This window comes from Microchirus variegatus (assembly GCF_963457635.1).
Source record: "Microchirus variegatus genome assembly, chromosome: 16".
NCBI lineage: Eukaryota > Metazoa > Chordata > Actinopteri > Pleuronectiformes > Soleidae > Microchirus > Microchirus variegatus.
In genome coordinates, this window is record NC_139817.1 from 1113431 (window position 1) to 1130142 (window position 16712).

A 16712-nucleotide genomic window follows, 5' to 3' on the forward strand; every position below is an offset into this window, starting at 1 on the left:
GCCTCCTTCACAGGCTGCGTTTGCTAGCGCCGCAAAGTTGCGACTTTCACGCCGGCAAATGCGTCCTTCCTACTCCAAGCAATCATGGCCCCGACATACGGTGCGTTCCATTCTTAGCTGGAAGTTGTATTTTTCCGAGGTCGGACTCCGCTTTTAACGTGAATCGCGCTTCTGTCGCAGTTCGTACACATACTGCTATGATAAAATACCACCATAATGTTGTTTTTGTCCACTGCGAACTTTGGCTAACCTACGACACGTTCCAGACTTTCCGTAGTTTCTGTTCTTTTTCCGATTTTTCCGACTTCCGATGTAAATGGAATGCAACAAATCCCAGGATTCATCGCATGCCGGAGACGAACGTCGAGATAAACGCAACCGAGCTAATTTCCTTCTGCGATCTTTTTAAATGTGAGCGACAACAACAAAAAAATCTTGCGGGAAACAAAGACAAAGAGACAAAGAGGAGTTCAGGTTACACTTTTATTTATTCCATAAAATATTTAAATAAAAAGTCGTGGCTTTGACGACCGTGAAGTCGTGGAAGAGTCTTTGTCGCAGTTTTTTTCTTACGTTTTAAAATCAGTGTTGCGTTGATGGTTTTTGGTCATTTTGACAAAGTGAATCTGAAGTGCTTACAGAACGACGTGTTTTAAAAAAAAACGCTGCTACAAATAAACGTGTTTCTCCGCGAGCTGGTTTTTGTACGTTAACGTAAAAAAACAAACATAACAGAGGTTTATTCTCTGAATTCTGCGATATTTTTCTCCCTCCGAAGTCGGACTTAACCTGTAGTCAACATTAAAAATTCTGCAGAATTGTACTTTGATTGTTAGCCATGTTAGCTAGCAGAGTGGAGGTCAAAACAGGAGCGCCACCATTGGGTCAAATTGTAAATTGCGTTTTCTTTCGTGTTTTAGGTCGTGTTCGTAACCATGCTAACATGCTAGTATGTCAACCTGGCACTTGGTTAACATTACGTTAGCATATTAGCAATTAGCCTTCAATGTGGCGTATTGATAATTCGTCTGCGGTAAACGTTAAACGACCTGAATTACAAACCCGGAAAAAAAAAAAAAATTTGAGTTAGCGATACGTAATACTTAATATTCTGACTCAGCTTGTCGTAGCTAACCGTTAGATCACGGAGTAACGTAGTGAACGTTAAATTACACTAACAAATGTTTTCGTAGAAAAAAAAAAAAAATTCGACATCGGAAGCTCGTTTGTTTTTGTAAAGCTACGTAGAAAACATTATTTTTTTAACTGGTGCTACACCTGACCTGTGTGTGTGTGTGTGTGTGTGTGTGTATTTGGCTTTTAGACAGTCATTTCAATCTAATTTAAATAAAAATTATAATAAAACGATCCTCTTATCCAGACGTGATTTGGTGAATGAATTAAATCAAAGCGTGAAATTCAGACAAAGCAGAAAGAGAAACGGGAAACACGCGTTTGCGGTGACGTGATGCTCCGCCCCCTCCGCGCTGCGTTTACAGACATTCATAACGCTTAAAGCTTAAAGTATTCAGAGGCGATTCATCGATATTTAGTCCATAAAATGTTGATTTCTTTGTTTTATGGAGCAAAAAATAAGAATATTCAACTAAAATTTACAAATTAAATCGTGGTGTCCCTCAAGGCACGATTTTTGGTCCCCTGCTTTTGTTTTTTAATTGTTTTTTTACAGTAGAGTGATCAATTATTTCCATTATTGATTAATATGTCAATGTTGATTATTTTCTCTATTAATCAATATGTTTTTTTTTGGTCCATAAAATGTCTGCAAACACACCGATTACGACATTAATTGACAGCTTTTTTCGACGATTGATTAATAATCCTTAAAGAGGAGGAGCAGATGAAAAGTTGATGTGGAATTATTGATCGACGACCACAGATACAAGTCGCCTACGCCAGCTTTAATCTGTCTGAACAGGAGTTTGGAAGCGGTTTATGAAGATTTTTTTTGGTCTTGGGGGTAAAAAAAACAAATACTTCAACAACAACATGAGTTATACTACATTTGAGGCCTGCAGTGTCGTTTGAGAACGTAAATACACTGAAGCAGTTTTTATAGAACGAAAGACAAACACGTAAAAGAACAACATGAAGAGGAAAAAGAGCAGGTTTTTCCTTCAAAGTGATCGATCAGGGTTTTTTAAAGTGTGGATGCATGAGAGAAAATTAACAAAATGAGATTTTAACCTCTGTTCACGTCTTTATCTCACCTTTGTAAACCGCTCACTCTCCCACACCAAACCCCATAGAGAAAACCGGTGATTTTAGCTCACAGGGACACAGGAGCTGCTGGTCCTCTGCTGCCTCGTGTGGTCACTTTGTGTCACTGCGTTAAGTCTAAATTAAATATTTCAAAAGCCGAATTTATTAAAATAAGACGTTGTGAGGCAGCGACGGAGGCAGCGGTGGATCAACAACTCCTGTGTGCTGTGATGTTAAAATGACTGGTTTTCTCTATGGACTTTGGTGTGGCAGAGTGAGTTACTTCAAAAAAAATGACCGTAGACTTGAGACGATGTGGATCACGTGTCATTCTCTTGTGTAACCGCACTCGACCTTTGTGTGAATGAGCTCGTAAAACGCGCCCGTTTGCCCTCACGTCTCAGGCAGATTTATGGCGTGGTACAGTACGTCACGCGACCTCCGCGTTTTCATGTCACCGCCACCGTTAAAGTCCGCGGTGCGCCGGGGACGGTTTCCTTCGAGTCTTTTTATTGTTTGTAATTTTTTGGTCAAAGTTCCTCTTTTTTCGCGGCCAGCGTCGTCGCCGTCGCCGTCTGTCCTCCTCCTCCTCGTCCTCGCCGCCGTGGCGTTCACCTGACGTCGTGGAAGTAGAGGTTGGCACAGAGACACAGCAGCACGATGGACGCCAGCATGTAGTAGATCAGCTTCCTGAATTTGGGCTCCAGATCGCCCTGACGGTACCAGAATATCTGAGGGAGAGAGAGAGAGAGTGTTAGCGACAGAAAATGTCAACAAGAACATTTCTGTCAACATCACAATGATATCGTATCATGACTTTAATATCGCGATGATATCGTACCCCGACTTAAATATCGCAATATCGTATCCCGACTTAAATATTGTGATGATATCATATTGTAATATCGTACCATGACTTAAATCTTGTGGTATCGTATCATGACTTGAATATGGCAATATAGTATCCTGACTTAAATCGCGATGATATCGTATTGTGGCTTAAATATTGTGATGATATCGTACTATGACTTAGATATCGCAATATTGTATCCTGGCTTAAATCGCAATGATATTGTATCATGACTTAAATGTTGAGATATTGTATCTTGACTTAAATATCGCAAATCATATGACTTAAATATCATCATGATATTGTATCCTGATTTAAATATCGCAATATCATATCATGATAGCGTATTCTGACTTAATTATTGCAATATCATATCATGACTTGAATATTGTGATATATCATGATATCGTATTTTGACTTAAATATCGCAATGATATCGTATCGTGACTTAATATCGCAATGATATCATATCGTGACTTAATATCGCAATGATATCGTATGGTGACTTAATATCGCAATGATATCGTATCGTGACTTAAATATCGTGATTATTTCGTATCCTGACTTAAAAATCGTGATATCGTATCATGACTTAAATATCGTCATGATATCATATCATGGCTTAAATATTGGGATATCATATCATGATATCGTATTCTGACTTAAATATCGCGATATTATGACTTAAATATATCGATGATATCGAATCGTGACTTAAATATCGCGATGATATCGTATCATGACTTAATTATTGTGATTATTTCGTATCCTGACTTAAAAATCGTGATATCGTATCATGACTTAAATATCGTCATGATATCATATCATGACTTAAATATTGGGATATCATATCATGATATTGTATTCTGACTTAAATATCATGATAGCGAATTCTGACTTAAATATCATGATATCGTATTCTGACTTAAATATCATGATATCGTATTCTGACTTAAATATCATGATATCGTATTCTGACTTAAATATCATGATATCGTATTCTGACTTAAATATCATGATATCGTATTCTGACTTAAATATCATTATATTGTATCATGATGATATCGTATCCTGACTTTAAATTAACAAAATAAAACTAAACAATTACTATAATGTGATTAGAAAACTCTGATTTAAAGTAGTTTTCACACAGTAAAACCTGACAAAAATGCAGTAAATGCCCATTAAATGAATGCGCGTGTGTGTGTGTGTGTGTGCGTTACCAGCACGATGGTGGATCCACACGTTAACAGGATACAGACGGCGAAGAAGACGTTGAGCGGTCGTGGAGGAAGTGAAGGAAACACGAACGACCCGATCACCGTCACCTAGGAAACAAAACAGCTGTCGTTTATTCAGATTCAAATTCAAATTCAAACGCGATCTTTGGAAATTTCCTGCTTTTAAATCTCCCGACGCTCGTAAAAACGTCTCTGTTCCTCGTTCCAGGAAGCGGAAGTCAGTAAAAATGAAAAACAACAGGAAGACGTGCCGAGTCACGGTTTTCCCTCCTAGAGCTCTTAAATCTCTCAAATAGATTAAGATATAAAAACGTGGCAGCAGTGGAAGTCAATGATTCCTAATCAGATTTAGGGAGTAATCAGATTAAGGAGGTTTATGAGTTTACTGAGCGTCTGTGACCATGATGATGATGACGATGAGTCAAACTTAATAAAAAATAAACACATCATATTTAACCCAGTTATGACGAGGACCATTTTGATGCCTCACGATGTTTGGACGTAAAAAAAAAAGCAGATAAACGGATAAAGTCGAGGAATTTGTGATTTAATAAAAACAAACTGTGAACTTACTAGAACAACCAAAGAGGTGAATCCTCCCACTGCCAGGTTAATGAATCGATCCTGTGACAAAAAAAAACCACACCTTTGTTAGTTTTACACTTTCTATAAATCAGACCACTCACTCTCCCACACCAAAGTCCATATAGAAAACCAGTGAAAGCCGAATTCACTAAAATCAGTCATTGTAAGTTAGTGATGGAGGCAGCAGTGGATCAACAACTCCTGTGAACTCCTGTGTCTCTGTGACGTTAAAATCGCTGATTTTCTCTATGGGCTTTGGTGTGGGAGAGTGAGCGAGTTTACAAACTTCAGTTTCCTGTTGGAAAAGTCCGTCTAACAGTGAGATAAAGACGTGAACACGTTCTTAAGACATCGTAGACTCAAACTGACGTACATTTTACAATCTGAAACCGGAAAACTGAAGGAAAGTGAAGTTTGTAAACCACTCACTCTCCCACACCAAACCCCATAGAGAAAACCAGTGATTTTAACATCACAGAGACACATGAGTTCACAGGGGTTGTTGATCCACTGCTGCCTCCATCACTAACTTACAATGTCTTATTTTGTTAATTCGGCTTTTAAAAATCTGCGTTTACAATTACCTCGGTGACACAAAGTGACCACACGAGGCAGCAGTAGACCAGCAGCTCCTGTGTCCCTGTGAGCTAAAATCACTGGTTTTCTCTCTGGGGTTTGGTGTGGGAGCGTGAGCGGTTGGGAGTGATCTGCCGGTTTCTCTGAGGAAAAAGGTAAAAACTAATCTCTACATTTCCTTAAATCATCTTTCAGCTGTAATAGTGTCCTCTTTTCACTGTGTCGTCTCTTACGTTAAAAAAAAAAAAACCTTCGTACCCGAGCAGACGTCTCCCCGAACAGCGGTCTGTTGTCCAGGCCGCTGGTGCCGTACGTCCTGTTGTTGAAGTCGTCCATCGTCGCCTCCGCAGACGCACACTCCGACGCGCCGACCGGCAGCGATGGCCCCTCAGCAGCGCCGTCTCCTGGACACGCCGAGCCGGTGCCGCATGCTAGCTGGCCCCCTCCCTCCAGCTGCCTCGCTCTGCTCGACGGCGTCAGTGTCCGCGGCGTGACGGCGACATCGCGGAGTTACGGAGGACTCTGCTGCTCAGGTACGCTGATGATGGTGATGATGATGATGTTGATGATGATGTTGATGATGTTCACCTGCGAGTCAAAGAGACGAGATTATAATCCCGGTCATTTAAAATCCAGCTTTTATTTCTGTCATTCTTTGACAGAAAAGACATTTTTTTGCTTCACTTCCTCCTTTTTTTTTTTCGCTGCCGACGACGACGGAGTCAAAGGCAAAATGAAAAGAGGAAGTTACAAATCAGAGTGAAATGTGGTTTTCTACACCGACACCAGGCCTCCAGGTCACAGTGTGCGAGGACGCGGAGGTCATGTGACCGCTCAAGACAAGTTTCAGGCTCCATGTTTAAAAATAAAAAATACAAATTACACATTTACTGCAGCGTAACGAGAAAATAAGAGCGCGCAATTGGAATCCCAGTGCTTGTAGCCACTGTAGCGCGACTTCGCGCTAGCTCCTCCCGCTAACCCCAAGCTAGTGCTGCCGACTAACTGATTTGTGCGACACATCGTTGTGTAAACTACGTAATGAGCGCGGAGCAAACAGAATTTTTAGTTTCGTGTCAATATTTTCAAAGAAAATTGAATAAAAAATACTGCGTTGCATTTGTTTGAAAATGCACTTTTTGTTTGCAATGAATCCGAATTTGCGTTTGCACTCTGACTGTGGGCGGGGCTTAGGAAGCTTCCTGCTGATTGGCTACTGATTCCCCCCCCACCCCCCCGTTGACATCCGACCAAAGTTACTCCAAAGTATCTCAACGTAGTTTTGTCGGAGTTCCCGACGGACAGCGTCTACTTCCTGTTCGCTAACAAACGCAGTAGCCAATCGGCGGGCAGCTACCTAAGCCCCGCCCCCCACGGTCAGAATCGCAAAGCGGGAGGGACGCGAGACGCAAACGAAATTCCCGATCGTCGCAAAAACGAAAAGGTGTATTTTCAAACAAATTTTCAAAACAATATTTGTTATTTGCAATTTGCGCATTTTTTGATTCTGCGGTTCATTTTTGTCCGAAAATATCGACACAAATCTAAACTGCAGAAGTCTGTAAATCTGTGCTAAAAGAGGCAGAACAGAGCAACACAGCCGATCACACAGGAGGCAACATTTCTGACGCACAATCCGAGTTTCACGCGTGTCTTTCGCACCTTTTAGCCATCGCCAGAACAAGAAAATCAACAACTCTATCGAAAATCAACAAAAAAAAAAAATCCAGTTTCTGCGTTTGGATCAAAAAGAGTTTACTTCTCTGACGCGACGACGTCTTCATGCAGAGTGAAAGCGTTTCTTCCTTCTGTCGCAGCAGAGGAAACAAGAGGCTCAGCGGAAAACACACACACACACACACACACACACGGTGGAAAAGAAAAAAGGGAAAAACAAGCGCTGGATTATGAACTCTCATAAACCTGACCTAAAGCGAACATTCCTGCACAGCCTTGTGATTCACTAAGGCCTCTTAAAAGAAAAGGAAAAAAAAGAAAAGAGAAGCTCGGAAAACACGAACACCAGCTCAGGAAGAAGATTTACTTCATAAAGATGATAAAAAGAAGAGAAAAATCACAAATATCAGCGTCTTAAAGACCCTCTGTCAATTTTAATACAAAAAAAAATTTCATATTTTATCCTCAGTTAAAGGAAAACAAACTAGTTTGCTGCAGATGCAGAGATTCATCAATTTATTGGTCATTTACTGATCACTTTGATCATTAAATCAGTTTGAGTGATTTTCTTTTTAATAATTACAACCAGTTTCTTGAATGTGAATATTTAAAAAAAAAAAAGGAAATCATTCAAACTGAATCAAGACACTTGAGAACGTCATCGTTTCCAGGTTTAATCGACATTTTTCGCACCAAAAAGCCAAATTTGCAGCTTAAAAATGTGAATATTTGCCGGTTCCTTTGCTCCGTGTGACAAAGAAATCATGAATCGTTTTAGTTCATATTTACAAAAAAACAAAACTAATATAGTGTGAACGCTCTAATCTGAACGATAATCAATTACGCGGGGGACGATCAGCTGAGTCTGATCAAATGATAACGACAATAAAAACAGTATTTAAAAAAGGAACAAATCTGACGTATATTCCAGCGTCATTTTCTCAGAAGAACAAGTATTAAAACAGTTAAACACACATTCATTCATACATTCATTCATTCATTCATTCCTGTTGGAGCAGTGACAGTCAGTACTGAGCACCACGTTTAAAACAACAACAGCCGGCTTCTTTCTACGCCTTTAAATCAAAAGAACAAAGACAAATCTACATTGAATTGTTGGAATAATCACTGATATGTTGCAGACTTGGAACATTTGTATAGTTACGCTGTTTTGAGCCTTTTCATCCAGCCTGGAACTCTGTGTAAAAGCCAGTTTCTGTGATTGTTCAGTCTCTTAAATGTGCATATTTTCTGGTTTTCTTTGCTCCTTATAACGACAAAAGAATCACTAATTTCAGCCCTAAGTTATTCCACACATATATATGTATATATATATATATATATATATATATATAGATATCACGTAATTTAAGACATATAAAAGTTTCTTTAGCTCATGATATTTAATCGAATAACATTGACATTAAAGTTAAGCTAGTTTCATTTTCACAAATCTGTGTCAACAAACATAGAGGCAAATAAATCAGAATCTACTGTTAGTGATTTATATATATATATATATATTATATATATATAATATGTATACGTGTATATAAAATGACAGTAAGTTAAGTTTCAGCGTCAACAAACTCACTCCAATCTCAGTTTGAGATTAAAATCTGACCCAACAACCACAACACGACAGTGACAGTTTGACGTGTTAGCCGCAGATTAGCATCGGGCTAACGATAAACGCCTTCAGCTTTAACCCAAAAGCAGCTCGTTAGCTGGAGCTACCAGTCCGTGACGTCACAACACTGTATAACAATTAAAAACTTTTAACACGTCATCGTTAATGTGATAAAAAAAACAAACAACCCCGGCCCTTGTGAAGCGGTTTGATGTTGTTATAATTCACGTTAGCTAACCCACACGTAGAGCAGGTTGACGCGGCTAACGGGGCTAAGCTAACCCAACCCGTCACCAGCAGCGACATCAACAAATATTAACTGAACATAGTTGGTCAACTAGCGGCTAACCAGGTTACCCGGCTCCGTGTGTTTAGACCCGCACACTTGCCTCAAGGTTCCCGCGGCGACTCCGGTGGAAACATAACTTGAGAAAATGCCGAGCAGCCGCGTCCCAAGTTGCGGGGGAATAAGCCCGATAGCTTCACTTCAGGTTGTTGAGTAATTAGCAGTGAGCCGCCGACCGCGGCTAACCGTGGCTAACGGTGGCTAGCGAATACTATTGCACTGACGCGGCTCGCCAAACCCCATGACGAATCCAGGCGATTTAAGGTGCGCGTAGCAGTTTACACAAGTAAAGGCCGTCAGTTGAACTAGTAAGTCTTTATTTTCAATCATACACGTGTAAAGCAGCACATCGGGTAGGTTCAGTGTTTTATTATATCTCTACGTTAAGCCCAGCGAGCCGTTACTTCGGGAATAACCGGGACTCGCCAAACCCCATGAAGAATCCGAGCGATTTAAGTGCGCGTATCGGTTTACACAAGCAAACGTCGGGTTTTAAAAGTAGGAAACGGCAATATACATTCATACAAACGTAAAGGAGCACATCGGCTCGGGCGGTGTTTTATTATGTCTTAATGTTAAGCCCAGCGAGCCGTTAAAAGTAACTTCAGGAATTAGCTGGCTAACCGGGGCTGCTGCTGACGCTGCTCGCCAAACCCCATGAAGAATCCAAGCGATTTAAGTGCGCGTATCAGTTTACACTAGAAAATGACGTTTTTTAAGTAGGAAAACTACAACATACAATCAATCAAATATAAAGTAGTACATCGGCTAGGTCAATGATTAAATATATATATCAACAATGGGTTTTTTATGGCTCTCAAAACGTTTAAAATAATAATAATAATAATAAATCCATAACTACAAACCAGTTTGGCACACATTCAGAATTTAAGCAATTTTACTGCTTGTACTAATTTATCAATTTTATTACTATTTGTTCATCAATAGTAACGCGTATTTGATATTAAATTGTTAATTAATGGATTGAATTTAATCCAAGTTTAAGCAGTTTAAGTGAAGGTTTGTGCAGGAAAACAAGACTCAAGATTAAACACAAGGAGAAACACTGGGGAAAATCCAAGTTATTATTGTAAATAAAATAAAAAGCCTTATACCGATGTTTACTTACTTGATCTTTTGTGGCAGGTTCTTCAGAATAAAAGTCCACGTCGTCAGCTGTTTCACTGCGATAATGTTCAAGGTTCAAAAAGTCGACTGTGAAATTACTGAAGGTGTGAAATTTACTCAGGCAAAGCAGAGCTAACGTCTTACATCAGCTTCCCCCGCAGGCCCTACGTCGTCTCTGCTGTTTGTTTTACTTCAAACGTGTCAAACTGAACTGAAATAATGAGACAATTCTGCCTTTTATTGGTCACCCGGTGACACCTTTAAGGCTTGTGGGAAATGCATATACATGGAAATCAAACAGATTTGCATTTGTGCCTCTGAGCTGCAGATTTTTCACCTATATTTTGCCAATATTCGACTCATTTAAAACCTGCAAAATGTTCCTTTTTCCGCCCGTCTTGTCCAGTCCTGTTTTTAACGCTGCATGCAAATGTTGTTTGTCTGAAAACGGGACTCGGTATCGAGGCCTCGAGGCAACAACAAACAGAAACTGTACAATTTACATGATTGTAATTGTGCTTTAAAGTCTCTTCATGAACAACATTGACATTTTCTTGTATTTGGAAGCATTGAGATATGTTTATATGTTGTTTGTATGTGATATTTTTTTAATTTTGAGCACTCGAGAGTCTATCAGGGCTGGAGCTGTTCAAACACTGTAGACTTTATTGTCATAAAGAATGGAATTCTCTCACGTTTCGTTTTAAAGTAAACTAGTGCACTGCCCGTAGGAAAGTATGTATTCCTATAGAGGGCGCTAAAGAAGATGTTTAGTTATGGTAATGATAAGGAACGTAAAGGCTAACATAATACAAACACTGTGCAACCTCGTTAGGCACAACGCAAATGTGTCTAATGTTTTTGAGACTAAAGTCAGCTCAAATGGGCAAATGGATAATTTATTGAATTTCAAAAATTCATTAAAAATATTCCTTAAGAGATAGGCAAATAATTTCAACTGATCCTTGTTCAGGACGATGCCGACTACTACGATGGTAAATTTCAAGTCATTCCGAGATACTTTTTTTTTTTTGAAGAAACTCAGCTCACTGTCAAAGTGCATCAGGGTAAATGGATCATTTCCTGATTTTTAAAAATTCATGAAAATTATTCCTTAAGAGATTTGCAAATATTTTTAACGGATCCTTGTTCAGGGCGATACAGATTATTATGATGGTAAATTTCAAGTCATTCCGAGATACTTTTTTTTTTTTTTGAAGAAAGTCAGCCCCCTGTCAAAGTGCATCAGGGCAAATGGATCATTTCCTGATTTTTAAAAAATTTATGAAAATTATTCCTTAAGAGATATGCAAATATTTTCAACTGATCCTTGTTCAGGGTGATGCCGACTATTATGATGGTAAATTTCAAGTCATTCCGAGATACTTTTTGTTTCTTTGAAGAAACTCAGCTCACTGTCAAAGTGCATCAGGGTGAATGGATCATTTCCTGATTTTTAAAAAATTTATGAAAATTATTCCTTAAGAGATATGCAAATATTTTCAACTGATCCTTGTTCAGGGTGATGCCGACTATTATGATGGTAAATTTCAAGTCATTCCGAGATACTTTTTATTTTTTTGAAGAAACTCAGCTCACTGTCAAAGTGAATCAGGGTGAATGGATCATTTCATGATTTTCAAAAATCATTAAAATTATTCCTTAAGAGGTTTGCAAATATTTTCAACTGATCCTTGTTCAGGGCGATGCAGACTATTATGACGGTGAATTTCAAGTTATTCCGAGATACTTTTTTTTTTTTTTGAAGAAACTCAGCTCACTGTCAAAGTGCATCAGGGCAAATGGATAATTTCCTGATTTTTAAAAAATTCATGAAAATTATTCCTTAAGAGATATGCAAATATTTTCAACAGATCCTTGTTCAGGGTGATGCCGACTATTATGATGGTAAATTTCAAGTCATTCCGAGATACTTTTTATTTCTTTGAAGAAACTCAGCTCACTGTCAAAGTGAATCAGGGCAAATGGATCATTTCATGATTTTTTTAAAAATTCATTAAAATTATTCCTTAACAGATATGCAAATATTTTCAACTGATCCTTGTTCAGGGCGATGCCGACTATTATGACGGTAAATTTCAAGTCATTCCGAGATACTTTTTTTTTTTTTTGAAGAAACTCAGCTCACTGTCAAAGTGCATCAGAGCAAATGGATCATTTCATGATTTTCAAAAATTCATTAAAATTATTCCTTAAGAGATATGCAAATATTTTCAACTGATCCTTGTTCAGGACGATGCCGACTATTATGATGGTAAATTTCAAGTCATTCCGAGATACTTTTTATTTCTTTGAAGAAACTCAGCTCACTGTCAAAGTGCATCAGGGCAAATGGATCATTTCATGAATTAAAAAAATTCATTAAAATTATTCCTTAAGAGGTTTGCAAATAATTTCAACAGATCCTGGTTCAGGGCGATACCGACTATTATGAGCGTAAATTTCAAGTCATTCCGAGATACTTTTTATTTTTTTGAAGAAACTCAGCTCACTGTCAAAGTGAATCAGGGTGAATGGATCATTTCATGATTTTTTAAAAAATTCATTAAAATTATTCCTTAACAGATATGCAAATATTTTCAACTGATCCTTGTTCAGGGCGATGCCGACTATTATGATGGTAAATTTCAAGTCATTCCGAGATACTTTTTTTTTTTTAAGAAACTCAGCTCACTGTCAAAGTGCATCAGGGCAAATTGATCATTTCCTGATTTTTAAAAAATTCATTAAAATTATTCCTTAAGAGGTTTGCAAATATTTTCAACTGATCCTTGTTCAGGGCGATGCCGACTATTATGATGGTAAATTTCAAGTCATTCCGAGATACTTTTTTTTTTTTAAGAAACTCAGCTCACTGTCAAAGTGCATCAGGGCAAATTGATCATTTCCTGATTTTTAAAAAATTCATTAAAATTATTCCTTAAGAGGTTTGCAAATATTTTCAACTGATCCTTGTTCAGGGCGATGCCGACTATTATGATGGTAAATTTCAAGTCATTCCGAGATACTTTTTATTTTTTTGAAGAAACTCAGCTCACTGTCAAAGTGAATCAGGGTGAATGGATCATTTCATGATTTTTTTAAAAATTCATTAAAATTATTCCTTAACAGATATGCAAATATTTTCAACTGATCCTTGTTCAGGGCGATGCCGACTATTATGATGGTAAATTTCAAGTCATTCCGAGATACTTTTTTTTTTTTAAGAAACTCAGCTCACTGTCAAAGTGCATCAGGGCAAATTGATCATTTCCTGATTTTTAAAAAATTCATTAAAATTATTCCTTAAGAGGTTTGCAAATATTTTCAACTGATCCTTGTTCAGGGCGATGCCGACTATTATGATGGTAAATTTCAAGTCATTCCGAGATACTTTTTATTTTCGTGAAGAAAGTCAGCTCACTGTCAAAGTGCATCAGGGCAAATGGATCATTTCATGATTTTCAAAAATTCATGAAAATTATCCCTTCAGAGATATGCGAAAATTTTCAACAGATCCTTGTTCAGGGTGATGCCGACTATTATGATGGTAAATTTCAAGTCATTCCGAGATACTTTTTTTTTTGCTCATGATCCGCTGTCTGCCTGGTGGGTAACGTGATAAATCAGTGAAAATGAAAATTCCTCCAAAAAGTGTGAAAATCAAGGATGCACACCATCAGGTCATGCTCAACCCATATCCAAAGTCTTGTTGGCAAAAGGTCAATCTGATATAGAGATATGCCTGTCACAGACAGACAGATGCAACCTGCTTTATAGATAGATGTATTTACTTGACAGAGGAATCACCTGCTCTACATCCCATGACATGATGATGATGATGATGATGCAGAACACCTTAATACACGTAGACTTTGACTTTATGGACGTCTTCGTCCAGACACTCCCGTCTCCTGTCGTAGTAATAAAACGTGTTGTCGCGGAGTTGGAGCTTCTTCACGAAGCCGCTCTCTGGCCATTTGTCCACCTGAGAACGTAAGAGATAAGATGAGATTAGCTGAGACAGGATCCTGGTTTCAAACTGTTTCGTGATTGCGTTCATTATACACAACACAACACAAATAAGAGGGAGAATGGCGTTTACCGAGGCGCCGCGTTTGACTTGAACGTACTCCGCTTCGTCTCTGTATCCTGCCTGTTGGAACCTGAACAGGTTTTCCACCTCCTCGCTCCATCCTGTGGCTCTGCTCGTCGACTTTGGCCCGGACATGTGATCGTCTGACGTAAAACATCCACACAAACACACGAACAAGCAGAAATGCTTCAATAGAACGCAGTGATTCTTCAAATATTACATCAATGTGCTGATGTTTTGTTATTTATTTATATATATATGTATATTTATTATTTTTAATGTGTTTAATGTATGCCGAATTTACATATGGATACTACACAGATGCAAAACGTGAAAAATGTAAATGTGATTATTTCCTGTACTTACCAATGTTCAGTGACGCTTTAAAATACCCAAAAGTTCCAATGGGGTTTTGTTCTCGCTTCACAGATGACGAGCACTTATTTAAAAAACAAAAAAACAAAACAAAAACATGCATGTATGACATATTTACTGTAAGCCGAACTTTAACAGGAGCAAAAATAAATATTTTTAATTTTCTACGCTTTACATTCGTCACGTCTACGTTAAAATGCGTCGTGAATGAATTGAGTTTCGCTACGGGTTCGCGGTTATAAAAAGTGAGAAAACGTCGTAAAATAGAATATCGTTTGCGTTTTTAATGAACGCCGATCTCACGTAAACTCAATAGAGAATGTAAAACAGTGGAAAAGAACAGCACGTTATTAGTTTGAATTCGATTACTGTGCGTTTAAACGTTAAAATGTGACATTGTGGAACCGGGTTTCGTCTGTTTCTTTTTAAACGCCATCTTAGATACGATATCCAGTTAATTTCCTGAAAATATCGACATGTTTTTCACTTACATGCGCGTTTATTTTGCTTTACTTGACGTTGCGTACACGGCAGCAGCAGCTACTGTTGTTGTTGTTGTTAGCTTGATGTAGCTTCCTTGGTTGCCTGGTTACCGGGAACTTTCTTCTTCGGCGTTGGAGGTCTTACAAATCCAGCAGATGGCGCCAAAGCAATCTGCCGCCACGAAACAAGCGATTTGACGCGTTGAATGTCTACGAAAGGGTTTTTATCCACACGATTTGTGTAATAGTTGTACAAAAGTGTTCAGATATAAGCGTAGAGAGCGGCAGAGGTGGCGATAAAGTCCGCCTGAGAGGCCCAGTGACTGCGGTAAAGTGAAGCGTAGAAGAAGAAACTCAACTCAGTGGGCGGGACAAACCAAAACACACAGTGCAGCGATGTTAGCCACAAACACAAGTTTTCTCTCCCCGAAAAACAACCTGGATAAAAGCTGAAAACGTCTCGGTTCAAACATGAGTTCGTTCGCGGGACGAATGAATGAATATCCGAATCTTTCTCTGGACCGGTTCGACAGAGAGAACGTACACGCACGCGCATATTTCCTCTCCCACTGCCACAAAGGTAAGCTAGGTTAGCAGCGTTAGCTGTTAGCCGCGCCGCTGCACTGATGTTGTCGTTTTTGTTATTAATAATAATACAAATAATGTTAAAAACCGGCGTTTTTCTTTGTCCGCAGATCACATGAAAGGACTGAAGGGACCTTTACTGAAGAGGAAACTGCAGTTCAGGTAAGATTTAACAACCGTCGTCATTTAAATGTAAACTACTGTAGTTTAATGAAAAACTAGCTAATTCTCACGTGTCGGTACAGCCAAAAAATATGTATATGTGTATATATATATATACATATACACATATACACATATATATACATATATACACATACATATATATATATATAAACTATATGCTCCACAGTTTAGTTAAAAGTACAAGTTAAAAGTAGCTAAATTTGCACCATTGTTTTTTAAAAATACTCAAACTTCTTTCTCATCGTGGTAAAAATGGTTATTTAGCAGCTGTCTTCCTTAAAATGTAAAATAAACAACTGTAGTTTCATGTAAAACTAGCTCATTATTTCATGTACAACCTCGAAAATATAAAACATATTTATATTTGTCTTAGGTATTTTTATGTAGATTAAAATCTTGATGCATACGTACTCCACATTTTGTGATTTTAAAGTTAGAAGTAGCCAAATTTGCACTTTTTAATACTAAATTGTAATTTTATATATATGTATGTATGTGTATATATGTATGTGTATGTATATATATATATGTGTGTGTATATATATATATGTGTATGTGTGTGTATATATATATTCAAATTTTGTGATTCTGTTATTGGCAGTTTTTTCGGAATAAAAAATAATATATAAATAAATACATGAAAAAAACAATACATGACATAATACAAAAATAGCATTTATTTTAATTAATTTACAGATTTTTTAATGCTCATGGTTTTTTAATGACTTAAAA

The 16712-nt window shown here is 38.0% G+C and overlaps 3 protein-coding genes across 3 annotated transcripts in view; 1 reads left to right on the forward strand and 2 right to left on the reverse strand.

The window, feature by feature from the left end:
- Positions 1–1258: 1258 nt before the first annotated feature.
- On the reverse strand, positions 1259–5937 carry tmem243b (transmembrane protein 243, mitochondrial b). The gene is made up of 4 exons (XM_083903154.1): positions 5734–5937; positions 4888–4938; positions 4297–4401; positions 1259–2954 (listed from the first exon to the last, which is right to left on the reverse strand). Exons 1-4 carry the CDS (start codon positions 5809–5811, stop codon positions 2835–2837), a joined length of 354 nt encoding a protein of 117 aa, XP_083759280.1. The 5' UTR covers positions 5812–5937; the 3' UTR covers positions 1259–2834.
- An 8178-nt stretch (positions 5938–14115) lies between these two features.
- meig1 (meiosis/spermiogenesis associated 1) lies at positions 14116–15163 on the reverse strand (the record flags this gene model as incomplete). The annotated part of the gene is made up of 3 exons (XM_083902823.1): positions 14116–14244; positions 14362–14495; positions 15133–15163. The coding sequence occupies 3 exons, from the start codon at positions 15161–15163 to the stop codon at positions 14116–14118; spliced, it is 294 nt and encodes a 97-aa protein (XP_083758949.1).
- Positions 15164–15680: 517 nt separating this feature from the next.
- dclre1c (DNA cross-link repair 1C, PSO2 homolog) overlaps positions 15681–16712 on the forward strand; it is a gene marked incomplete at both ends in the record, with an annotated part of 12612 nt that continues 11580 nt past the window's right edge. Inside the window, 2 exons of the mRNA XM_083903051.1 lie at positions 15681–15789; positions 15905–15956. Coding sequence (XP_083759177.1) covers positions 15681–15789; positions 15905–15956 — 161 coding nt within the window. The remainder of the gene's footprint in view (positions 15790–15904; positions 15957–16712) is intronic.